This window comes from Acartia tonsa, chromosome 14 (assembly GCF_053477335.1).
Source record: "Acartia tonsa isolate MP-2025a chromosome 14, ASM5347733v1, whole genome shotgun sequence".
NCBI classification, from domain to species: domain Eukaryota; kingdom Metazoa; phylum Arthropoda; class Copepoda; order Calanoida; family Acartiidae; genus Acartia; species Acartia tonsa.
Genome location: NC_137273.1, coordinates 12768744 through 12794406, shown reverse-complemented (window position 1 = coordinate 12794406; position 25663 = coordinate 12768744). Strand labels below are relative to the sequence as shown.

The window sequence follows — 25663 nt, the reverse complement described above, 5'->3', positions numbered from 1 at the left end:
ATGTTTATGGACATACTTACATTTTTAGGACTTAATTATAGAGTTGCTTCGCTTATTACATTATACTTTGTTGTCCCAGGAATCAATATACCAAAAATCAGATCAATCAGATGATTAGTTCACATAAAAGTTTGTTGTTAAAAGGTAAAAAAATCAACATGTTTAAAATGGACGTACGGACATTTTGGTAATGATTATAGAGTTGCTACGCTTTCTAAATCGTACCTAACTACTAAAGGAATCACCATGCAAAATTTGAAATCGATAGGACAATTCTAACATGCCTAAATTAATTTAAAAAGCTATCCGTTACGGACGGACGGACGTACGGACGGACCGACCCTAATTATAGAAAAGCTTTGCTTCTAAAAACATTTTTTGTTTTTTGGAGAAGGTAGTTCACATAAACTACCCAAACACACATAGAGGTCTTAACCCTTAATATAGCAAAGCAATGCAAATTTTCTTAGATGAAATTTTACCTATCCTTTAGATACGTGACTATTGACAATGTACATAGTTAAAGTATAGTCGAGATTAAAATCAAAATTCTATGGAAAGTCCATGGCTGTATATTTCTCACAATTTTATATTATTTTAAAATTATTTGGTGCTTAATTTTAGGTTAAATAAAATAAAAAGAATTATTGCAAATTTGCTTAAAATCCCTTTTTTTGGTTTTCATGTGTATAAAAGTTCTTTTAAAACTAACAAATTTAAATTTTAGCAAATTTTATATATAAAAAATGGATGGCAATATCTATAAAAGCGAAGCTGGAAAATCAATAACAAACGAACATAAACACATGTAGAGTGTCAAATCTTAATAAGCATAATATTAATTCAAAACATAATTGTTGCTAAACTGCTTAAATACAGGATTCCCTTTAAGGACATAAGTATATTTTTAGGATTTGATTATAGAGAAGCTTGGCTGAAAATATTGTACCTGGTTGTCCTAAGAATCATTTTTACAAAAATCAGATGAATAGGATAATTATATCATTCTAAAAAAATTTGTCAAAAAAGTAAAAATTCTTGTAATAAATAATGTTAACTAGTGTTGTAGCTACTTAAAAACTAGGATATGTTCTTACGTTCGACAGTCTGGTGGTCAGAACCACAAATAAATTATTATTAAAATGGGAAAGTTAACATTTATAATGCATATTAAAGTTGCAATTTATGCATTTGTTCACGTGCCTTCGGTAGAGGGAATGCCTTTGCCATTTACATGTATTATTAAGACTTCAAGATGAAGGTAGTGCAACAAAATATTTCATGTTTTTTGGGTGCTACTTTTTCTAACAATTTGGGTGTTTTGTCAGCCGCATTTTGCTCTTATCTATAATACAAAGTAGAACGATGTCTGTCTGTTTGTCTGTGTTTGTCTGTCTGTCCGTCTGTCTGTCTGTCCCCTAAGATCTCGGTAACCACTGAACCGATCGGATTCTACTCTTCAGGGTATCTACCTATTGGTCCTGTGGTGGTTTTAAGCTATTTTCTTGGGGGGTGGGACACCCCCAACCCCCCCAAAAACCAAAAAATCCCCCCCCCATTTTTTTTTTTTTTTTTTTTTTTTTTTTTGAAGGAGATTACCATGGTCCTTTACGATTTTTGCCATCATTTTTTTTTTCTTATCACCTCTTGGGACAAAGCCCCTAGAGGCTAGGGGCGAAGCCGCTAGTACCAATATAAAGAATACGTGAATATTGTGAAAGATTCTTGCATACCCTGATAAAGTGATTTTCCCAGCTGGCTAATAACGATGCCTCCGTCAATCCTTATGACTTTAATCTGTCCCCTATCCTGACCATGGAGGAACATATTGACCAATTTCAGAGGACTATACTAGCAACCTAAATTGTAGATTAAAATTCCACTGTCACACGATTATATCCAATAATAAAGCTTATGCGACAGTGATTTAATGATTTGATTTCAAACAAATTCCCTTCATGGTGTGGACACTTGAAGTATAAAAGGCAGTGGCCCCATTCCCACACCATCAGTTCCATTTAGAACTTCAGACAGGAAACATCAGGTTAGAAAATTTCATTGGAAAATTTATCAGGGGGGAGAGGATATTGGACTGTTTATTGCGCTAGTCTCTGAGGTTTAATAATAACGTTTTCTGTTTCGTAGGCTTAACAATTTTGGGGACTTTTATTAAAATTTGATTGGTTGGTTGATTAAGTTCAGTGTCAAAACGTTTCAGCCACTAATTATAATCTACAGAAGGATTAATTTTGTGTATCATTATTGTGATGTAGATCAATTTATCTGCCATTGTCTTATCCTTTTAGATCTCTGATAATTTATATACTTTTTAGAATTTTTCCATTCTATCACGTCTGCTAATCTATAATCTATTTATATCAGGGATCTAAAGGGATAAGACAATGGCCGATAAATTACCATTTTGTTAATTATGATAAGTGGTAGAAAAGTTTTGACACTCAACTTGTCCTTCTATTTCAGAGCTTCGCTTTTATGGATGTTGTCATCCTTGTTATTTTTGGGGGAGGGTAACATTTTTTAAGGGGGGGGGGGGTAATTACAATTACAAAGGGGGGGGGGGGTAAAATGGCGCAAATTTTTCTAACCCCCCCGCAAAAAAAAAAAATTTACCCCGGGGGTAAAATTTGCTTGGGGGGGGTAATTACCTCCCCTGAAATCTGTTGGCAGGGTTAATTTAATACAATAAGCAGCAACAATATATAGAGGGAGGGATGCACTTTTTAACAAGAACAGGTTGTTGTACCTGTACATGACACTTTAACGTCAGGTCCAACAACCAAGGATAACTAATAGATTTCTGTCTGATAGGCATAGCCCAGGGTCTTATGCGAGTTGAAACAGACAACCAAACTTGATTGCACGACCTTTGTTCAGAAACTGGACAGTTTAAAATAATGAGTAATCTATGAGAAAATGAGTCAATTTTTATCTTCTGTCGCAACCACTAGTTTTCAAATAAATAGTACGGGAACTTTGGAAACTTAGAACAAGATTTGCGTGTCAGATATAACATGCAATCATATATTTAAACAGAAGAGTTAAATTGCAAATTTTTTTTCAGCTTTTTATTTTTTTATTTTTGTGAAATCTACTAAACTTTTAAGAAGCAAAGTTACTTTATGATTCAGAATGTCCGTCCGTCTGTCTGTAAGAAGAGTCAGGGTGAAAACATTAATTTCTCATCTGTTATACAAGATAAATAGCTAATATTTTTGTGAAGAATATATGAGCCAGTAAGCATCCAGTCTATGATTTAATTGGTCTGTCTACCTGTGGGCATGCTTGCTACCAAAGACATATTTGTATATTTGAATTAATTTTTTTATTTAGAATGCTGAGATTCGGACTTGCTATCCTGGTTGCTGCCAGCTGTGTATCAGCCTCCCCCTCCCCACAGCTGCTTGGGATCAGCGGAATCAAAGTAAGATATCTATCTATCTATCTATCTATCTATCTATCTATCTATCTATCTATCTATCTATCTATCTATCTATCTATCTATCTATCTATCTATCTATCTATCTATCTATCTATCTATCTATCTATCTATCTATCTATCTATCTATCTATCTATCTATCTATCTATCTATCTATCTATCTATCTATCTATCTATCTATCTATCTATCTATCTATCTATCTATCTATCTATCTATCTAGGAAGCATATAACAAAGTGAAGTCCAGACTGCAGTGTGCTGATATGCCTAACAATGGAACTTGCGCAATTCTTTTTGATGAGGATGAGTAAGTTATTTATTTTTGGTAGGACAGCTGCTCTCTCTCTCTCTCTCTCTATATATATATATATATATATATATATATATATATATATATATATATATTATGACCGTACGTCCGACTGTTGATCAAATGAAAATAGTTATGATGAACTAAAAAAAGTCTGATTTTAATTGACTTTGCTAAAGATTTTACAGGAAGAGGTGTGGTTTGGGATTAAGTCGACCTTCAATAAATTATTTTTACATATAAAAATACATCATAACTGTCCAAAAAAGGTATAATTAATTGCAAAATTAAATCACGAAACTTATTTTTCCAACAAGAAATCATTGACTTAACAAGGACAATTGAATCAATAAATAGCATAGTTTTAAAAGTTAACAATAGCAGGGGCGTCCAAGCTTTTTTATTTTGGGGGGGGGGGGAAATTTTGAAGAAAAAAAATTTTGGGGGTGCCTACGGCACCGCCTAAATTCATTTGGGAGGGTAATCACCCCTTTACCCCCCCCCCCCCTTGGACGTCTATGAGCTTGGATAAAAAAGAACAGTAAATAAAGAGGTTTTTGGTAAAATTTTGAAAGTACAGTAGAATTAAATAAACTGAAAATCAAATAAGTTTATGTTAGCAAAAGAACTTTTACGTTATGACGGAGTTAAAAACGCACATACGGACGGACCAACGGACTTACCCTAGTTATAGAGTAGCTTTGCTACTTTAAAATTAGATGTAAGGCTGCTCCGCTATTGTATATTTTATACCCGTGGAAAACTGTTAATAATTATTATTATTATTATATTACCAAGAAAACAACTGTCAATAAAAGATCAACAATCTAATTTTGTATGTTGCAGTTGCTCCGGATGGCAGTTGGCTATCAACGAGGGCTACACAGAGCTGCCAACCAAGACTGTCGGTGATTTCCTTGGCGGCAGCTTTATTGATAACCCCAAGGTAAAAATTTATCCCTATTACAGGGTGGAAAGGCGGAGCCGTAACCCCCCCCCCCCCCATACCTTATTTTTTTGCCTCTCATTAAAATTGATTTAAATATTAAAAATTAACAACTTTGCTTTGAGTGTGCTAGTTTTATATAAGGTGACGTGTTATTGGTTCATTCTATACTAGAAGCTTCACCCCTAGTATCTAATGGGAGGGGGAGGGCTCAGAGAGAGGAAAAAACATAATCTGTATATGGGGTTGGAAAAGCTGAAAAATATCCTAACGCCATCCAAAGACTTAAATCTAAAAAAATAGCCAAAAACCATCCATTTGTGAAACTTCCCTGAAATATTGAACTCAATAGGATCAGCATTAATAAAAATTATAAGCTACCGACAAAAAAAACCTTAATACTTTATATGATAGGATGATTACCTTATTTTAACTAAAAATGCTATGATACTTTATTTAGATGCTTAATACTAAAATAAACATTTTTTAGAAAAATGATGCTGAGGCCGTTTTGGTGAGAGATGGCTGTGTTTTCGTTGGTTATGACCATGACAAGAGTAAGTTTAGTTTGCATAGCGTAGCTGCTTCAACACTTATCCTTAGAGTACCCTTACATTATTCCATATAAAAGATACTTGAGCTTTATATTTTTTCAATGTCATTAAATAATGTCATGCCGAAAATAATTAATTTATTTAATTTTATATATGTCAATTAAATATCAGAAAACAGTTTCCATTAAAAAGCCATGCCGAGCCTTCCTCCCCCTCCCCACTCCTTTTAAAAAAATAAATAAGGAAGAGGTGGTTTATTGTTAGTTTGTTTATTACTTTATGCTAGGTTAGGTTATATTAGCCCTGCAGTATTAGGGCCTCCCGCATGGAAAAAAACTCTCTTATTTTAATTCTTTAATAGGGAGTGGTGAAGGATAGCACAGAAACTTCCCTTTTGAAAAAAAATCACCAAACCTTGATAAAATTGTTTTATTATTTTTATTTAGAGTCTTCCAGAGGACTTGGTGACGCAATTGTTGTAGCTGCTGTTGGTGGACACAGATACCAGGTAGACCCTTTCATTGGAAAAAAATCCATCAATCAAGTCTTTTCTTCTGCTCTCTGTTCGGTTCTCTTTCCTGTATGAAAACTCTATGAAATAAATTATTCTACTATTTTAACATTCTTTCGATAAACCTTTTTGTGTATCATAATTTTTAATATTTTTAGAACTTTGATGAGGATGGTTTTGAGGATCTTGATGAAGAGGTAATAATGAATAGTCTTAAACAAACCCCTCATGGTTTAGAATGCAGCTAAAATTTTGATGCAGCTCAACTGGACATAAATTAAATGCTAACAATAAATGCTTTAAATAACTTTCAACAACATTTTTTTAAATTGTAAATATCTTATTTACTGGCTAATTCTTCAATCAAAAACAATGATTGTCCAAAACTCAATGAGTCTAGCTAATAATTTACACTAACCTTTACTTTAAAAACTCTAGTTGCAAAATTAAAAAACCTCAATCAGCCCTCTAGTGACGATATTTTTAACTAATTTAATTTTAGATTTCCTCTGTTGATTGTGTCTGCAAGGGATTTGCTTTCAGCAAGAACTAAATTATCATTTGGTAAGATTTCAAAATTTATCAGAGTAACCTTTCATTGAAACCCAACACATATTGCATCCAACTGCTGTTATGTCAGATGCGCAAAATTAAAAGTTGATAGAGTAAGAGGGAAAGCCCAAAACAGGCGCAACTCATTTTATAGATAAAAAAACAGCTTTTATCTTGCAGAAATAACATCCAGTCATAGTTTAGATGTTAAAAATGTTAAAAAGCAATTGAAAACTTTCAGATAAATATCATACAATATCAAAGAGTTATAATCTTACATGGTCAACCATTTAAAAAAACACTAACTCACATTATTTTTAGACAAAATATCACCTTAAAGTTTTTATATATAATAATTGTCTTTTATTCTTTTTAGGTAAAAGAAGGTGCTTTGAGAAGAAAGAATAAAAATTGTTTATTTTAATTTATTTAATTTTCATAAATATCTTTGATATGAAATATATCTTAAAATTTTACAAAGAATTTTATGTTTTATGTTTTGCAAGAATAATAATGTTCAGAGTAGAATTAAATACAGGGATCTAAAGGGATAAGACAATGGCCAATAAGTATAGGTATATCTCCAATGATGATACACAAAATGACTCCTTCTGTAGATTACAATTAGTGGTTCAAATGTTTGGACACTAAGCTTATTGGAAAAATCAATCAAATTTAATAAAAGTCCCCAAAGTTGTTAAGCCATAGAATAAGAAAACATTATTATAAAACTTTTGGGACTAGTGTAATATACAGCCCATTGTCCCCTACCTACCTGGGTAAAACGATGCATCTTTTGAATCTATTCGTTGGTTAATTCATTAACTTGAAAGCATTCTCTGAGTATTTTTAAGAAAAGTTTCGCCTTAAAAAGCAGAAAAGTAAACATTAATGATAAGTTTCAAGTTGACTTTAAAACAAAACTGTTTTAGTAAGAAGATAAGATTAGTTTTTTGTTGCATCGTATCATAGACAGGTTTCCCGCGGATACTAATATATAACATTATTATTAATTTCAGTTTGTTGCTTACGAGGGACGGAATGACAAGGCCAAAAAAATAATATCAATCTTTAAATTTTTATTTTATTTTACGTGAAAAATTGTCTGTGATACGATACAATACATGATTTTTCAGTATGGATTATAACCAGTTCTAATCAGCGGATATTAATCAGTTTCAAAGTCATACTTGAAAAAGTTGATCCATAATTTCCGCATAAAATCAAATTTTATAGAATCTCAGAAATAAAAAGATGATTTCTAAAAAACTTTTATACTTAGTGTCTGTACGTAATGGTTAGCTTTTATCGCATGTTATAATTGTCCTGTCGATTTTTAAAAGCGAAGCTTTTCTATAATTAGGGTCGGTCCGTCCGTACGTCCGAACGTCCGTACGTCCGTAACGGATAGCTTTTTTCGTTAATTTAGGTATGTTAGAATTGTCCTATCGATTTCAAATTTTGCATGGTGATTCCTTTAATAGTTAGGTACGAAAGCGTAGCTGGGACAACAAAGTATAATGTAATAAGCGAAGCAACTCTATAATCAAGTCCTAAAATGTAAGTATGTCCATAAACATTATCTAGAATCAAGCTGTTTTTCAACAAATTTACTTACAATTTTGCTTTGACTCTTATACATTTATATTCTGATTATTCAGTTCTGACACTATACAAGTATTAATGTCCGTTTGTCCTACCGTTTTTGTGCTTTGCTTTTATGGATGTTGTCATCCTTGTTAACATTACAAAATGATCAAGGTACTATATTATATTGCATCAATAGGAAAACAGATGAAAAGCTATTGGCTACATACGTTTATAAGGTAAAGACACTCTAAACACTAAAAAAAACTTTGAATACCTAAAAAAAAATTTTGGCGTTTTGTATTATGGTTAAAATCAAGTACATGTATGACAATTCACACCCCCCTGCCCTAACTTTATAGAGTATAGATATGAAAAAAAATTAGATTTTTGATTGGAATAAATGCAAATGTACAAAATATTTTTGTCACTATTTAAATTTTTTATTTATTTACTTAAGTTCAAAGCATTTCTGTAATAAAACCTTATCTCTACCTACCTATATCATAAATAGTTCAAGTAAGGGCAGTAAAACTTTGACAAGTAACAGAAAAGTATTTGAAATGCCTATTTTAGACAATTTAAACATAAACACAACTTTTCTGTCTAAGTGTGTGCCAAAGTTTGCAAAATGTTCTCAGAGGTTTTTTTATTTATTATTTCTGTATTGTATAGAAACAAGGAAGACAACAACTATAAGTAGCGAAGGACCAAACACAAGAGTCAAAGCAAAATTGTATGTAAAGAAGGTGTATCAACTTTTTTGCTTTTTATTTAAGATAGCTAGCCGGTTCTTTTAGTAAGTAGTAGATGTAAAATTTTTCATAGAATTCAGATATGCAATCGGTTTTTTTGTAGACCTCTTATTTTTTAAGTAATTTAAGTTTTAAAAAAAAATAATTAAGTCAGTTTTAAGGTACTAAAATAAAAGGAGAAAATGGCCAGTATGAACAAAAATAGTAAGATCTTTAATTTGACACCTTACTTTTAAAATTATGTTGAGTAATTATTGAAAAAATCAATTTTTTTAACCTCGGTTTAATCAAAACTTTGAATTCTATGAAAAATTTTACATCTACTACTTACTGAAAGAACCGGCTAGCTATCTTAATTAAAAAGCAAAAAAGTTGATACATCTTCTTTGTTGAAAAACTGCTTAATTACAGGATAATGTTTAAGGACATACTTAAGTTTTTAGGACTTGATTATAGAGATGCTTCGCTTAAAACATTGTATTTTGTTGTCCTAGGAATCAGAATTCCAAAAATTAAATCAATCGGATAATTTTATCACATACAAATTTGTTGTTAAAAAGTTAAAAATCAACATGTTTAAAATGGACGTACGGACATTCTGATAACGATTATAGAGTTGCTACACTTTCTAAATCGTACCTAACTACAACAGTAATCACCATGTAAAGTTTGTAATCGATAGGACAATTCTAACATGCCTAAATTATCTTAAAAAGCTATCCGTTACAGACGTACGGACCGACCCTAATTATGGAAAAGCTTTGCTTTAAAAATATCCTGAATGTATGTACGTTCGATAAATACCCACAACTGAAAAAAAAAATTAAAAATTGTAAACTAAACTAATCAAGACATAAATACAGACAAATCTTTTGTTTAATTAATATATTGGATTATACTTGAACACAGGAAACAAAAAATTACTTGAAAGTTAATCGTGGAAATTTTTACAAACTTATATGCTTATCAGGTGCAACAGATTGTGTCAAATAATTGGAGAGCTTCCATTTACCAACATGACTGGAGTCAAGGTCTTTGGATTAACTTGTGTTGAGGCTGCTAACCTTATTGCAAAGCTCAATAAGAGGGTATGTTTATTACTATATCTTTATTTATGTCTTATATATATTATATATGTAATATTAATAAATTTTTTTAGTTAAAATTTACATCATAGGGATTTGAAAACAGTAATACTAGTTTTCCTTTAAATTATAATTTAACTATAGCTTTTCTATAGAGCCAAAGACTTCAATTCTTTAAATTGGTTTAGCTGTTTTTCTTTACTTTGGTATTGTTGCAATAGTTACTAATATGCAGTGCAGCACCTTAAGTTTGACTGACGAAAAGTAATTCAGACATATCTGAGTTATTATGAAAGGAGAACTTAATGAAAAAAAAATGAATTAATGGCTCAAAATATTTAGGTACTGTCAAAGTTCTTTGACAAGGTGACTGGACAAGTAATGAGCAGGGGGTCCAAACTTAGTAAATTTGTAAGTCCAGAAGAACTTGAATTTGCTAACCAACTTCCTGATGTGACTGTTAGCATCAAAGATTTAAAGCAGCAAGAAAAGGATGGATTTTCTGAGCTAAAGGAAGATTTTAAAGCTGTTAAGGTAGATAATTTTGAATTCTCTGCCATACTATGTGCAATTAAGTTGACACCCTTGTGCAATTTATACACTGGGAGTATATGTAACTCATGTTTTAGTTTTCTTCTTTTAAAAAAAAAATGTTTGTATGTTGCATTAAACTTAAAGGACGCCTGCAAGAACTACCACGCTTTAACTGCTGAAAGACTGCCACAAGTAGACCCAATACCCCAAATTTGAAGCTTTCAGCTTTAATAACAAAAAAGATCTAGGCATTTCAAAATAGCATTTTATGTACAATGAATATTTTGAAAGATTTCCAATGCTCATAAAAGAAAAAACAATATTAAATTACGTCGCCTAGACACAAAATTATAACCTTATCTTTGTCAGAAACTTAGATTGCCGGTAACTGATTACATTTTTACAATAAAACACCACATTTCATAGTCAAAATCTATGAAAAAAAATCGATTTAAATTGCATTTGTGAACAAAAATCATAGCGGACACAAAGGGGGAAACTGATACAAGCTCAGCTGTGATTGGTTGTTAACCTGATTCAGCCTTCTGATTGGCTACAGTACACTCGGTACAACGCAAGTTAAACTCAATTTATTTTAATGATTTTGACTATAAAAATGGGTATTTTTATCGTAAAAATATAAGTTACGGGCAACCTAAATTTATGATAAAAATAAGCTTATAATTTTGTTTGTAGGCCACGTAGTTTAATTTCAAAATTTCTAACATTAGCATTGCAATTCTTTCAAATTTTTCATTGTATATAAAATGTCATGTTAAAATGCCTAGAACTTTTTTTGTTATAGAAGCTGATGGCTTCAAATTTGGGGTAATGGGTCTACTTGTGGCAGTCTTTCAGCAGTCAAAGCGTGGTATTTCTTGCAGGCTTCCTTTAAAGAGAAGAAATCAAAGGAGACGAAATAAGTGGATTTGAAGGGAAAGGGAAGTTATGGAGATTTGAAGGATAGTTAGTAATCTACTCTAATAATAATTAAAATCAGCATTCCTTCAACATTAATGATAGTCAATTCAACACAGACACTTAATCTAGCTTGCTAGTTAAAACTAACATGATTAATAATAAATATTTAGAGTCAGCTCTCTAGTATGGAAGACATGTTGATCAGCCTGCATCACCTGCCAGGATGTACTGTCATAACAAGATCCTACAAGGCCCTGATGGATTCAGTTGACTTGGATTTCTGGGGACAAAATTTCCAGTCCTTTGTAGCAGAGTTTGAAAACTCCTTGGGAGACTTTAGTGAGGAGAACCTAACTCAACTCTTCCAGAAGGTTTTCAAGGGAAGGTGTGAGAGTTCTTGGGATCCTCTATTCCAAACTTTCAACCATCTCTGGACTTGCAGGTCATTATCTAAATTATTAATGTATACTGATTGTTGGGTTTAATCTGCCATAAATATTCAATAGAATACAACAATTTTTATTCAATTACAAAAAAAGGTACAATTGAAAGATTACTTATAGGTTATCCATAACATTATCTTATTATTATCTCAAAATAGTTACAAAATAATTTTATTTTAGGTCAATGTATTTCTATATCAAGTGCAAATTTTTCCACCACCTTCCATCCACTGTTGATGTAGACCTAGAGAAACTAATTCAGAATGAGATGGCTCTGTATGAACGTGATGCATCTGTTTTGGAGACTGCAGCTGAAACTGTCACTGGTGGATTCTTTATGGCAGGCCTCACTTGTGATAGATCCTGGAATCTTCAACTTGGTTAGTAGTCATTTTGTTAACTTGGGGAGAAATATAACTTTCTTGTTCTTTAGAAAAAACAAGGATATTTACATATAGTATTAGGAAATATGTTTGAAATTATAATCAAAATATAAGGGCACACATTAAGAGATAGAGAAAAGAAAAGGAAAAGAAATGCAGTTTTAAAAAAAATAGAAAAAATGTATATCCTTTTCTTATTCGAGCAATGGCACCTTCATTCATGTTACAATGTTTAACTTTGATTACTGTATTATAATTAAGGTTATATCCCTCTGTTTACTGCTGTGGACAAGAGTGAAGAAAACTTTCTTGCTGAGAAAACTGTTGGTGAACTCTATTTTGGAGACACGGAAAGTAATCCTGATCCAGCCAAACTGTATAAAATCCCTGGAGAACAATATGTGTATGTTCATTATACTAAACATAATCGAGAATCTATATCGAAACTCCAAGATAATGGACTTCTTCATGAAGGCTTAAACAGATACAGATATCCTGATGGAGACACTGAGCTAGGATGCACACTCTTCAAGAGAGGTGATAGAGTAGAATCCAGGGAGAATATATTATATAAAGTTAGCTCAAGTGGAGAAATAAGATACATAGAACAAGCCCGTGGTATTGACTGGGGCACATCTACAAAATTCATATACCATCCAGATACACTCATATGGGAGAACAGAAAATGTTTTAGACGAACCATATAATATTAATTCTACCATCCATTATTTATGCTTTTCTGTCCTTGATTTTAATGCAATATACTGATTATATGTAAATCTATATGTTTTTTTAGTAGCGAGGCTTCTCTATAATTCACTTTGTCTGTCCGTTTGTAACGCTAAGGGGTAAACGCTATTTTCTCGGCACTTATTCAAGATAGACAGCTGAAACTTCTATGTATTTCAACTAAGTTTCATCAAGATTTGCCCATTAATTGGGGTGCTAGATTGATTCCAAGATTTCACGTTTTCCATAATTTTTTCCTTTGCAAGATAGACGGCTGAAATTTTCAGGGATCAAACAAGTTCACATTCTACACATTTCCACCAAGATTTTTTAAGATTTGTCTATCAACTGGGGTGTTAGATCGATTCCTAGATTTTATGTTTAGTGATTTTCTCAACCCCTATTCAATATAGATGGCTAAATTTTCAGGGACTGAATAAGTTCACGTTCTACAAATTTCCATTAAGTTTCATTGAGATTAGCTTATTGCTTGGGGTGATAGATCGATTCAAGTTCGGTGATTTTCTCAAATCCTATTCAAGATTTTTAGACAATAAATAAGTTCAAATTCTACATATTCCCCAGGGAGAAAGGGAGGGGACAATGGATCGAATATTCAATTTTAGGAGTCTCAGACTTTGGGGACTGGCTTAAAGGGAATGTGCAAGAATTTAGCAGTTTCTGACTGAGTTTGGGGACTTGCGCATGAAATGCCGCTACTCGTTATGTATGTTTTGAATATTGCAGACGGGGAGAAGGGATAAGGGAAGTGGGGGCAAGGGAAATAAACACTTGTTGTGTTAGTTTGGAATGTAGCAGACGGGGAGAAGGGAGAAGGGAGGTGGGGGCAAGGGAAATAAACAGAATAAAAAGGGGCAGTCATATTCTTGCTAGCAGCTGGCCGGGTCCAATAATCTTTTAATATAAAAATCACACCAAGAAACCTCAATATATTTCATCAAAAACAAGTTGTGATTTCACTTTACATGACGCTATGGAAATCTATTATTCAATTAACAATCCCTTTATAATTTCCTACAAATTTATTGGATTAAACTGGATTTCATACCCTTTCTTTGATAACTCTTATATTGAATTAATTGCCCATTCCCACTAAGATTCATTATGATTTGTTTAATGGTTAGGGGGATAGACAATAGTACATTCTTTTGATAGATAAAACTTGTAGAAATCACGTAACCTACCTTGAAAGTTGAAACATTATTCCAGAGAATAAGGGGCGAAGCCATTTGTCAATACATAAAAGAAGCAAACCGCAGTCTTTCCGCTGTATTTATAACTAAAGATCTCGCAAATTACTGAACTAATATATCAAAAGCAATTAAATGAATGTTTGAAAAATGTACATTAAATCGAAATAAAATAATTCAGTGTAATGTCGACCATATATTTGTTAAATACCATATAAAGTCAGCAAAAATAAATCCGCTAAAACCAGGGATAAGGGATAGGAAACCTGGCCATAAATTAGGTCTCGGCCTGGTTTTGAAAGGGATCATGCAACTTTTACCATTTGCCTAATTTAATGACCTTACTGGCGGACGGCTTATATTGGCTACCGCTCTAAACCAATAGTGTTCTGTGATTTGGGCTTGTTTTGTATCAACCAATCACCAATTGGCGGAGCCAATTGGTGATTGGTTGATACAAAACAAGCCCAAATCACAGATGGCGGAAATTTTAGAAGCAGACAATTATAGAAAAAATAATGATTTCGTCTGCTACGAAAAAATAAATATAAATGGTGTTAGATCACATTAGTTTAATTATTAAATCTGCTTAGAGTTAAACATTAAAAAAGGGCCACATAGAAAAAACAAAAATAACGGGATTATTTTTTTGGAAAGAAAGTAGCTACGAATTTTCATTTGGTAGTTTATAAATTAGATGTTGTATTTTGAATTTTAAAAATTTAGTACGTAATTGATACAACACCTTCACCCTAATTTTTGTACAATACAACACAGTACAGATATATCATTACATTATATCCAGTATAGTATCCAAAGAACTTGATAGAATGTTACACAAGTGCATATTTATTTATTTATTTTGAATTTTAATTAGCAATGAAATTTTCAAATAAAATTTTTACTCATTAATAAAAATGCAAATAATACAAACTAAAATCTGTCTGAGGGAAACCCAACGATAGCTTTCTGACAGTTCAAATTACCAAAGTAAAAGATAAAAAATTTTGGGAGAGAAAAAACTTCATTTTAACAAAAGCCATTAATATATAGGTTTATAAAAAGTTATGTTTTTTACTTTAAACTAGCTACCTGAATTTGATTCTATACTTTATCTACACACACACACACAGCTTTTTCATTAGCATTTTATACGAACCACTGCGCTATCCCAAAACTGGTTTATTAGGCTAGAAATAGGCCTAGGCTTGAAATAGGCCTGAAATAATATTTTCCTACGTTTCCCATCCCTTATCCCTGGCTAAAACGCAATGGTATGAACACTCCTGCAGTGAGTATAAAAGAAAGTGGCCCCAATTCTAAGCCACTAGTTCTATCTAGACGTTCACAGAGACAACATCAGGTTCTATACTTTATTAGTTTTTAAAAGCGAAGCTTTTATATAATTAGGGTCGGTCCGTACGTCCATAACGGTTAGCTCGTTTCGTTGATTTAAACAGGTTAGAATTGTCCTATCGATTTCAAACTTTGTATGATAATTCCTATAACAGTTAGGTACGACTTTGAAAGCGAAGCATTTCTATAATCTTTACCAGAAAGTCCGTACGTAAATTTCAAACATTAAAAGATTTTTGTAATTAGAAATAAACTTAGTTCTTATTACAACAAGGTACTATGTTATAAGCAAAGCATCTCTATAATCAAGTCAAAAAAATGTAATTTTGACCTTAAACCGTATTATGTATTTAAAAGTTTTGCAACAAATTTACTTACAGTTACTGCTGATTCAGTTCTGACACTCCACAAGTATTAATGTTCGTTTGTCCTTCAATTTTAGAGCTTCGCTTTTATGGATGTTGTTATCCTTGTTTTTATTGTATCTACTCTTACACTAAATTCGCTCTTTATTTCCATAAATTTTACAAGTACAGCAATTACTAATTACATTTGTGATAAGAAGTTATTTTTAAAATCAACCAATAAATTACGATTTGATCAAGATCAATTAATGAGTAGCAGGGCTATTTAAACTAGCGGCTACGCCCCTAGAGGCCTCTAGTGACACTGTAAATGTTTTTTTTTATTTCAAATATCTAATTTGAGAAATAATTTTCTATGGTTTTGAAACATTTAAATTTCCGCTGGATTAGAACCGGTTGGTTGTGAACAATACTGGAAAACATGTATAGTGTCGTATTACAGATAATCTTCCACGAACAATAAAATTAAAATCTTAACATAATGCAAGTTTTGTAGGACCAGGCTAACAAAACTGGAATTAATCTTATTATTCTTCATTTTACTATCCGCGGAAATCTGTCTGCAATAAGATGCAATAAATGATTATTCCAGTATTCTAATTAAATGTTTAATTGCCACGCTAATTATAGATCTAATTGTTCTTGCCTATCAAGATTGAAATGGTTTAAGATAAGTTTCTAAGTGTTTCTACACTTCAGCATAATATCATTTTTGTGCACATAGTGTTACTGGTTCATTCTTACATAAAAATAAGGATGTTTGTTTATCTGTGTATAGCTTTAGACAGGGAGGGAGGGGACATTGGGCTGTTTATTACACTAGTCCCCAAAGTTTTATGATATTTTTTTTCTTATTCGTTGTCCTAACAACTTTGGGGAATTTTATTGAATTTTAATTGTTTGGTTCATTAATTTGAGTATCCAAACGTTTCACCACAAACTGTAATCTACAGAAGTTGCAATTTTATGTATTATTAATTGGAATGTACATCAATTTATCGGCCATTGTCTTATCCCTTTATGTCCCTAATCTTTAAAACTTACTAACCGCTTGACAACCCCCCCTGCAAGAAGAAGATCGACTTACCATTCTCCCTTCTTTGAAAAGTGTCCCTCGAGGCTTCTAAGAGGGGATTGGCATAAAGTGACAAAATAAGAGGGAATATCAAGTTATTTGATGATTTGATAATGTTATGCTTTTGCAGAAGGGAATGAACACTTGCACTCTATTAGGTTTGTGGATTAAATACACTGGTTAATACTGGATAATGATTTTAGGCCTTTCCATTTATCTTAGAAACTTTTCTTTAGTGTTCGTTTAATGATTTTAATTACTTTTATTAATTCACTCCAAAATGGTAAAAGATAGATTTTATCTTTCTTGTCAATTAGCGAATTTTATTGAATTTTAATTGTGGATTTTTTTCGGTTATTCATATGACTAATATTGACCAATTATTCTTTGTTTTCTACTAAAAATATGTTCTTGTTGTGCTACTTATTGATATAATTGTCATTTATTACTTACAATTATGAGACAAATGTAATAATAATTTAAATAATGTAATAATACAGTTTTGGGAAGGGTTACTCTACCCCCCCAAGAGATATACTAGCTTGAAATTTAGAATCAAACTAAAAGTAAGGTTTAACCCTATTCCCCACCCCCTTATTAATTTAGATTTTTATAAAAGCATTTTTCAAGAAGCATAGGGGTAGAAAAATAGTATAGAACTATACCAAAATTTAAACCTAAAAAACCTCAAACCATCCTGGAGGCTTCCATAAATTGTAAAACTCATTCGGTCAAGTGACTAGTGAGATTCTAACGGACAAACATAAAATCTTACCACTTTATGTATTAGGATTGTTAAGAAATTAAAGGGCTTGCAAGAATACTGCTATATCAATTTTTGGTTGTTTTAATTGACACACAACCTAAGTGACCTTTTTTAACTGTTTTATTTTTATTGTCCTTTATCAACATAAAGCATAAAGAAATCAAGTTTTGGGTTAGAAACAAGTACTTTTCTAAATAAACAAGGATGACAACATCAATATCAGCGAAGCTTAACAATATATATGGATCTTAAGCGATCAGACAAACGACGAAAAATTGATCCCCGTTGATGAAAAACAAAATAACCTCTTCCTAACATCTAAAGAATATTTTGGACACGGCTAGTTTGAACCAACCATTTCAGGTTCATTAAAAGTACCCTAGTTTTGAAACTTGAAATACATAAAACTTTGAGTACCAGACAAATGTTATAGAAAGCATAATACAAGATTTTACTTCGATTGGACGATTCTAAACTTCCTTTTTATTCCTAAGAGGTATTCTTTAGTAAGAGACAGGCTCTAAATGTAGAATAGCTTTATTCTTATAATAAGGTAAAATGATATATGTCTGTCTATCTGCTTAAAAGGATCTCGTTAACTGCTGGACCGATATGGTTCTCCTTTACATCGCAGCTTATCATAGGTCCTGGGAAGGTTTATAACTATTTTGAGGGAGTGTACTACCACCCTACCAAGAGAAATCGCTCCCAGAAAAAACTTTTTACTCTTTTTTACTAAAATTTAAGGTGGAGTGGGTTATTTCCCATGCCTTAGCCGCCCTCTTATATAGAGCCACTTAAGGGCCTTTTAGGGCGTAGCCGCTAGTTTTAAAATATAGAAAAGGACAAACAATGATAATAGTTGGTTATAATCTACAACCCTTTTTGCCCCACATTTTCCTTCTTCTGGATATAGACGTACTTTCGTTATTATGCAAAAAGTCTACCGGTTTTATAATTGTCTTTGTTTTAAAAGGGCCAAATTGATGATTAAACCGTTAAAAAATCTGTCTGTTTGTTAATTATACTGGTACCCAAAGTTTTATAAACATGCTTCCTCATTCATCAACTGAACCCTGTGGGTACCTTTTATTGTTATGTTATTTATTTTATTACATATTTTGTAATAAAACTAGATACTTTGCCCTTAGTCTCTATAGGAGAGCGGTTTAGGTCAAGATGAAATAGCTTAAAACCATTTATAAAACTTTCTTTAAGAGTACAACCCAGGTTATTTTAGAGATCTTTTGCTTTAGTAGACAAAAAACCTACTACTTCAAATTAAAGGATTGTTATTTAAATAAATAGTTAATAGAACCGTCAATTATAAAAATTTCAGTAACTGCGTCAAAATATTAGTCATTAGCTAGGCCAAACGTTTCGTTAGAACTTGAAAAGAATAAAAAAAAACAGAGCAAACTAACTTTCATTTTAAAAAGAGTCATTTGTTTGATTTGAACAAGGACAATAAGACCAGTAAAATATAACACACTTGAAATAAATTAATTATGATTATGAAAACAGAAAATTTTGATACAGTTTAGTAAAAAGAACAGTAAAATGTGATGCAGAAAAAGTTCAAATAAGATTTTTAGAATTTTATGTTTAAATTAATAACAGTCAAGCTACAGCAGGCCTAAAACAAGAATTATAGCTATCCGTTGCGGACTGATGTACGTGGAACAACCCAAAGTATATTTAGAAAAGCTTTGCTGTAAGAATAGTACATGATGAATGCAAACATGACAGACTTGTAAAAAATACTTTTTGATAAATGTGTATCATGATATTTTTCGACTGCTTAACTTTAACATTATTCTGGATATAAGTTATAAATTATAGATATTTCAATTTAGATTGTGCCCTGTTAACAGGATGTCCGTCTGTCTGTCTTTCTGCGTGTACTTGCTGAACTGATATGTTTCTCCTTTACAGCTTCTCTTAGGTCCAGAGAAGGTTTATAATTTGAAGAAGGGTACCACCAACCTTCCAACGGGCTTGCTAACTTTTTAAAAATTATCTTTATTTTTAGAATGCTGAGATTCGTGCTTGCCATGCTGGTTGCTGCCAGCTGTGTATCAGCCTCCCCCTCCCCCCAGCTGCTGGGGATCAGCGGAATCAAAGTAAGTGGTTGAGTAAGCAATGTAATAATCAAAATTTAAAACTGGCTGCTATTTTCAATTTATCTGTCTGTCTGTTTGTCTTTTTTTAATGCTTGAGTGTCATTATGTCTGTCTATTTGTATTTGTCTGCATCATGTTAGTCTCTCTATGTGTCATTATGTATGTCTATCTATCTGTATGTCTATTTGTCTTCATATCTATTTGTCTATTTGTTTGTATATCTGTCTGACTGTTTGTATGACTGACTGTATATCTGTCTGAATGTTTGTATGGCTGACTGTATATCTGTTTGACTGTTTGTATGGCTGACTGTATATCTGTTTGACTGTTTGTATGGCTGACTGTATATCTGTCTGACTGTTTGTATATGTGTCTTCGAATATATTTGTCTGTCTCACTGTCTTCTGTCTGTATGTCCATCTGCCTTTATGTCAATTTGTATAAATGTTAATCTGTATTTATGTCTATTTGTATAAATGTTAATCTGTATTTATGTCTATTTGTATAAATGTTAATCTGTATTTATGTCTATTTGTATAAATGTTAATCTGTATTTATGTCTATTTGTATAAATGTTAATCTGTATTTATGTCTATTTGTATAAATGTTAATTTGTATTTATGTCTATTTGTATAAATGTTAATCTGTATTTATGTCTATTTGTATAAATGTTAATCTGTATTTATGTCTATTTGTATAAATGTTAATCTGTATTTATGTCTATCTATATTATCTGTATGTATGTCTATACATCTGTATTTCTATATGTCTATATCTTTCTCTGTATATATGAATGTATGCCTATCTGTATTCTCAACAGTTGGGTCTGTATGGCTATCTATTTGTATGTCTGTCCGTATTTTATCTATCTGTCTGTCTCTCTGTCTACTGTCTCTCTGATTGTCTGTCAGTCTGTCGTTCGGTTTGACTACATATGTCGTATCTTTGTGTTTCTGTATGTATTTCTGTCTGTACGTCTTTCTTTCTGTATGTCAAACTGTCTACATGTTTACCTGTATGTCAAACTGTCTACATGTTTACATGTATGTCAAACTGTCTACATGTTTACCTGTATGTCAAACTGTCTACATGTTTACCTGTATGTCAAACTGTCTACATGTTTACCTGTATGTCAAACTGTCTACATGTTTACCTGTATGTCAAACTGTCTACATGTTTACCTGTATGTCAAACTGTCTACATGTTTACCTGTATGTCAAACTGTCTAAAGGTTTACCTGTATTCCAAACTGTCTACATGTTTACCTGTATGTCAAACTGTCTACATGTTTACCTGTATGTCAAACTGTCTACATGTTTACCTGTATGTCAAACTGTCTATATGTTTACCTGTATATATGTTTATCTATGTAATTGTTTTCTGTATGATTGTCTATCTGTTTGTTCATATTTTATGTATATCTGACTATCTATGTTATTATATAATCTTACTATTTTTCATTCTATCTATCTATCATCTATCTAATAATTATCTATCCAACTCTCTATAACCTATAGGAAGCTTTTGAGAAAGTGAAGTCCCGCCTGCAATGTGCTGATTTACCCAACAATGGAACTTGCGCCATTCTTTTCGACAATGACGAGTAAGTTTTTCTTACAAACTGTTTAATATCCGCTGGATTAGAACCGGCTATGAGCAATGCTGAAGAATCATGTATCGTATTGTAATAAATACAATTTTTTTAAAAATAATAAAATTAAAATCATAATATTAATACCAGTCTTGCAACCCAGACCTGTGGCCCCTCGGGTCTGAAAAAAAGCTGGTTCAATTCAATTGAGACAAATTTTCACGAATAATAAAATAGAACTATCAAATTATTAATTCCATTTTTGTTGACACTGGCCTTTAGCCCATTGCAGTTTTGTCATTTACTCATTCATACTTAATCAATATTTGCTGTAATTATTATCATATTGACAATTTACCAAGTAATTACTGTATTTTTACAATTTACTTTAGTTGTTCTGGCTGGCAGCTGGCTATTAACGAGGGATACACTGAGCTACCTGAAGCCTCTAAATCCAGCATTTTCTCTCTCGGATTAATCGACAACCCAAAGGTAAATCATTTTCTCGTATTCATTCGAATCCGGTGGATAGGAACCGGTTCTCATCCATACGAAAAAACTATGTCTAGCATCGTATTATATCCAGCTTTCTACGAATATAGAAATGTACAATCATAAGATTAAAACCAGTTTTTTTAGCCGGTGCCTTCGGCACCACGGGGCTAAAAAAACTAGTTTTATTCTCATAATTGTACTTTCTATATCCGCGGAAAACCGTTTATAATACGATGCGAGAAATAACTAATAAATCACTGAAGCGGTAGGACAAAAGAACGTTAACACGTGTAGAGTGTCAGAACTGAATAAACAGAATATAAATGTATGAGTCTAAACAAAGTTGTAAGTAAATTTGTTGCAAAACTGATTAAATACATGTTACTGTTTAACGCCATACTGACGTTTTTAGGACTTGATTATAGAGATGCTTTGCTTATAACACGATAACTTGTTGTATTAGAAAAATTCAAAAAATTAGATGAATAAGATAACTATATCATACAAAAAAAAATTAAAATATTTCAAATAGACGTACGGAGTAGTAACGAATAGAGAGTGGATACTCTTTCAAAAATGGTACCTAACTGTTACTGGAAACATTATGCAAAGCTTGATATTTATAGGACATTTTTAACATGCTTAAATTAACGGTAAAAGCTATCCGTTGTGGACGTTTGGACAGACCCTAGTGTTGTAGTAAAATCTTTACTTTTAACAAGAACAGTAATTTCGCAGCATATATGTAGAACAAAATGTAAACATTTAAAGATACCAGAAACTTCCAAGAGAGGAGCGGGTGGTGTGTTTACCCTCACCCATAACTATTTCTCTAATTTCCCAATTTAATTATTTTTTTTTAGAAAAACGACGCTGAAGCTGTTTTGGTTAGGGATGGTTGTGTCTTTTTTGGCTATGATCATGACAAAAGTTAGTTTTAAATTTTTAGTACTGCATCTAAAAGGAGATACGGAAAGTTTCATGTGTGACGTCATAAAAATACGTCAAAATCCATCTGTTTTTTAGGACTTTCCTTTTCCACTTCTCCTCACATCGTTCCTTTTTAGACATATTTTTATGACGTAACACATAACACTTTTCGTATCTCATATAAAAAATATTTCTATATCCTGACTGTTGCTTAACTAAATTGAGATATTTTTGTTATCATCCTTGAAACAAAAATCGAGGTGGGGGGGGGGGCCGGGGGGGGGTGAATTATAGACCACAGACTAGATGGTATTTTAGATTCAGCGGGTTGTATCTACCCCCTAGAGAAGTCTAGCCTAATATAACCAACATTCTCAAAACTACCAAAAGCGTTCTTTGACTGGTAAATTAACTCGCATAGTTTTACTTTGCGTAAAATTTTGTTTAAACACTCTATAAATATAAGGGAATTTTAACTTTTTAAGTTTATGCCCCTTTTTGTGCATATTATCAGGTAGAACCTTGTTAATGGGTGTGAGGGAGTGTATCCACTCCCCTACACCCTTATCTTACTCGCCTCCAAATGACCTACTTGAAAATAATTTATATTTAGAGTCCTCCAAGGGTCTTGGTGATGCTATTGTTGTGGCTGCCGTGGGTGGCCACAAATACCAGGTATAATATCAAAATACGCCTAATTTAAGTATTTTAAAAGCATTTTGATTTTGTTACTTTAAGATCTACTAGGGTCTTTGCCACCAAAAGTGGATGAGGTTGGTGGGAATTCCTAAAAAATTTTCACTGAAAAAACAATCTTAAATAGCTTAAACCACAATGGGATATTTTCTTAAAGCTTTAGACAAACAGACAGACAGATGTGATCTACACAAGATCCAATATTAAAATATTAATAAACACCTAACTAAACACAAAAATGTTATTTTAGAAATTTGACGAGGATGGATTTGAGGATCTTGATGAAGAGGTAAAATTAATTTATTCATGATTATTTTTATAGAACCCTAGCGGATCAAAATTAAACTATAATCAAGATATTTTTATAGACAAATTTTGATATAGACTTTTGATTACAATATATTACAATATTGATCCATTATTTTATTTATTTTATTAAAATATACATGAAAATCTATATCTTACAATTCCTTTCAGTAAATATATCTTTATGTATTATTTTAAAAACCTAAATTGAGACCTCTAGTGACAATATTTTTAACTAATGTTATTTTAGATTTCCTCTGTTGATTGTGTCTGCAAGGGATTTGCTTTTAGCAAGAACTGATTTTCATTTGGTAAGATATTACAAGTAGAGTAGCTACTCTATAATATATTGAAGGTCTTTATGTCATGAATAGATTTATTATTGCTTGGGTGTTAGATAAAATAACGGCTTTCCACCCACACCCCCTTTACCCCATCCCCTTCCCTCCTAATGGATAAACAAATTGACTAATAAGTGATGCCCATGTAAGCAACCTAAATTGACGACAATTTACCTCTGTCATAATATCCAAGTATATTCTACATACATTTCGTCACCTTATAATAATAAGTTGTTCATATTTAGGTATAGATTATAAACAATCACAGTTTACAATCATAAGTATACTAAATCATAATGTCATTTTTTATATCATGAGGTCGATGAAATGTCAGTCATGGGCACCTTTATAAAGCCATGTCGATATAAACTAATTTTATGCTGACAAATTTTCGATTACAAAATAAATTTATAATATTACATATTTTTAGATGTAAGAAGGTGCTTCCAGAAAAGAAAAAACAAAAATTATAATTCTACTTTAATTTATTTATTTCTTTATGTATTATATAAACACAATAAACTTTTAATAAACAATTATTTAGTTTCATTTTAAATGCGAAGCTTTTCTTAAATTAGGGTCTGTCCGTATGTATGTTTTAAAGGCCTCTAGGGGCGTAGCCGCGGGTATATCTATGATAATGACAATGGAAGACAATGTTAAAATCAAGTTGAAAAATATTTCCAGTATCGCTTCAAAATCAGTTAATATCCGAAGGATTAGAACCAGTTCTTAGCCATTCTGAAAAATTATGTATAGCATTGTATTACTAACATTTTTCCACAAGATATTGATACCAGTATTATTATACGGGCCTTTGGCCCCTCGGAACAAACAATACTGGTTTTAATCTTATATTTTTTTATTATAATGTCTGCGAAAAGCTGTTTATAATATGGTGCGATAAATAACTATTCTATAATTTTAAAGCAATCCTATACGTCATTGTATAGTAACATCACGTAAACGACTGAAAAACTAAAAATGCCTTAGCCCGTTCAATGCCCTCTTTTATTTAAAAATTCAAGTCTTGGGATGGTTTAAGGCTACTTTTTACACTCTTACCTTAGAATAAATAGCGCAACTGTAAATACTGAAATATATTGCCATTATTTTAATAATAGTCTCCGTTTGAATAAGGAATGCCGCGCTATGCGCATGTTCAATATTATTTTGATTTTTCGCGCAATGAAAACAAAAACATTGTTTAATTGTTAAATTTTAAAATGATTTCTGTAATAATAAGGTATACTCAAGAGAATGAAAGTTCTTTTATGAATGAAATTATTTTATTTATGACACCTCTGCATTCTCAGGTACATTTTTAATGACAATTCCTATAAGATGATTAATCAAACTTAGGATCGTCGTCATAAACTGATTAAATTGTAATTATAATTGTATAAAAAGTATTGGATAAGGAACATAATTTGAAGCTAATTTGTATGCCTTATTATTTTAATTACGATCCAAAGGTTTAAATCATAAAGAATCTAATTGTCACCTTTTTTCTGATAAAAAAATAAATATTTGTTATTTTCACGATCTTAAAGTGCCAGGAGAGGACAGAGCCCTCCCTCTCCTTATTTTGAAAAAAATTGTACATATGCGGGGTTGCAGTTTTTCGATGTACATCAAAT

The 25663-nt window shown here is 31.8% G+C and overlaps 3 protein-coding genes across 3 annotated transcripts; all 3 read left to right on the top strand.

Annotated features, from left to right (window-relative positions):
• The first annotated feature begins 1925 nt into the window (after positions 1-1925).
• On the top strand, positions 1926-6814 carry LOC145306075 (uncharacterized). The gene is made up of 9 exons (XM_080148004.1): positions 1926-2044; positions 3352-3442; positions 3680-3765; positions 4615-4714; positions 5205-5271; positions 5715-5776; positions 5938-5976; positions 6282-6343; positions 6708-6814. The coding sequence occupies exons 2-8, from the start codon at positions 3353-3355 to the stop codon at positions 6330-6332; spliced, it is 495 nt and encodes a 164-aa protein (XP_080004130.1). The 5' UTR covers positions 1926-2044; position 3352; the 3' UTR covers positions 6333-6343; positions 6708-6814.
• A 1637-nt stretch (positions 6815-8451) lies between these two features.
• Positions 8452-12818, top strand: LOC145305676 (uncharacterized). Its single transcript, XM_080147388.1, has 6 exons — positions 8452-8561; positions 9644-9761; positions 10101-10292; positions 11384-11655; positions 11837-12036; positions 12301-12818. The coding sequence occupies exons 1-6, from the start codon at positions 8482-8484 to the stop codon at positions 12744-12746; spliced, it is 1308 nt and encodes a 435-aa protein (XP_080003514.1). The 5' UTR covers positions 8452-8481; the 3' UTR covers positions 12747-12818.
• A 2461-nt stretch (positions 12819-15279) lies between these two features.
• On the top strand, positions 15280-24559 carry LOC145306074 (uncharacterized). Its single transcript, XM_080148003.1, has 9 exons — positions 15280-15342; positions 19574-19664; positions 21182-21267; positions 21648-21747; positions 22614-22680; positions 23294-23355; positions 23627-23665; positions 23933-23993; positions 24454-24559. The coding sequence occupies exons 2-8, from the start codon at positions 19575-19577 to the stop codon at positions 23981-23983; spliced, it is 495 nt and encodes a 164-aa protein (XP_080004129.1). The 5' UTR covers positions 15280-15342; position 19574; the 3' UTR covers positions 23984-23993; positions 24454-24559.
• Positions 24560-25663: the final 1104 nt, after the last annotated feature.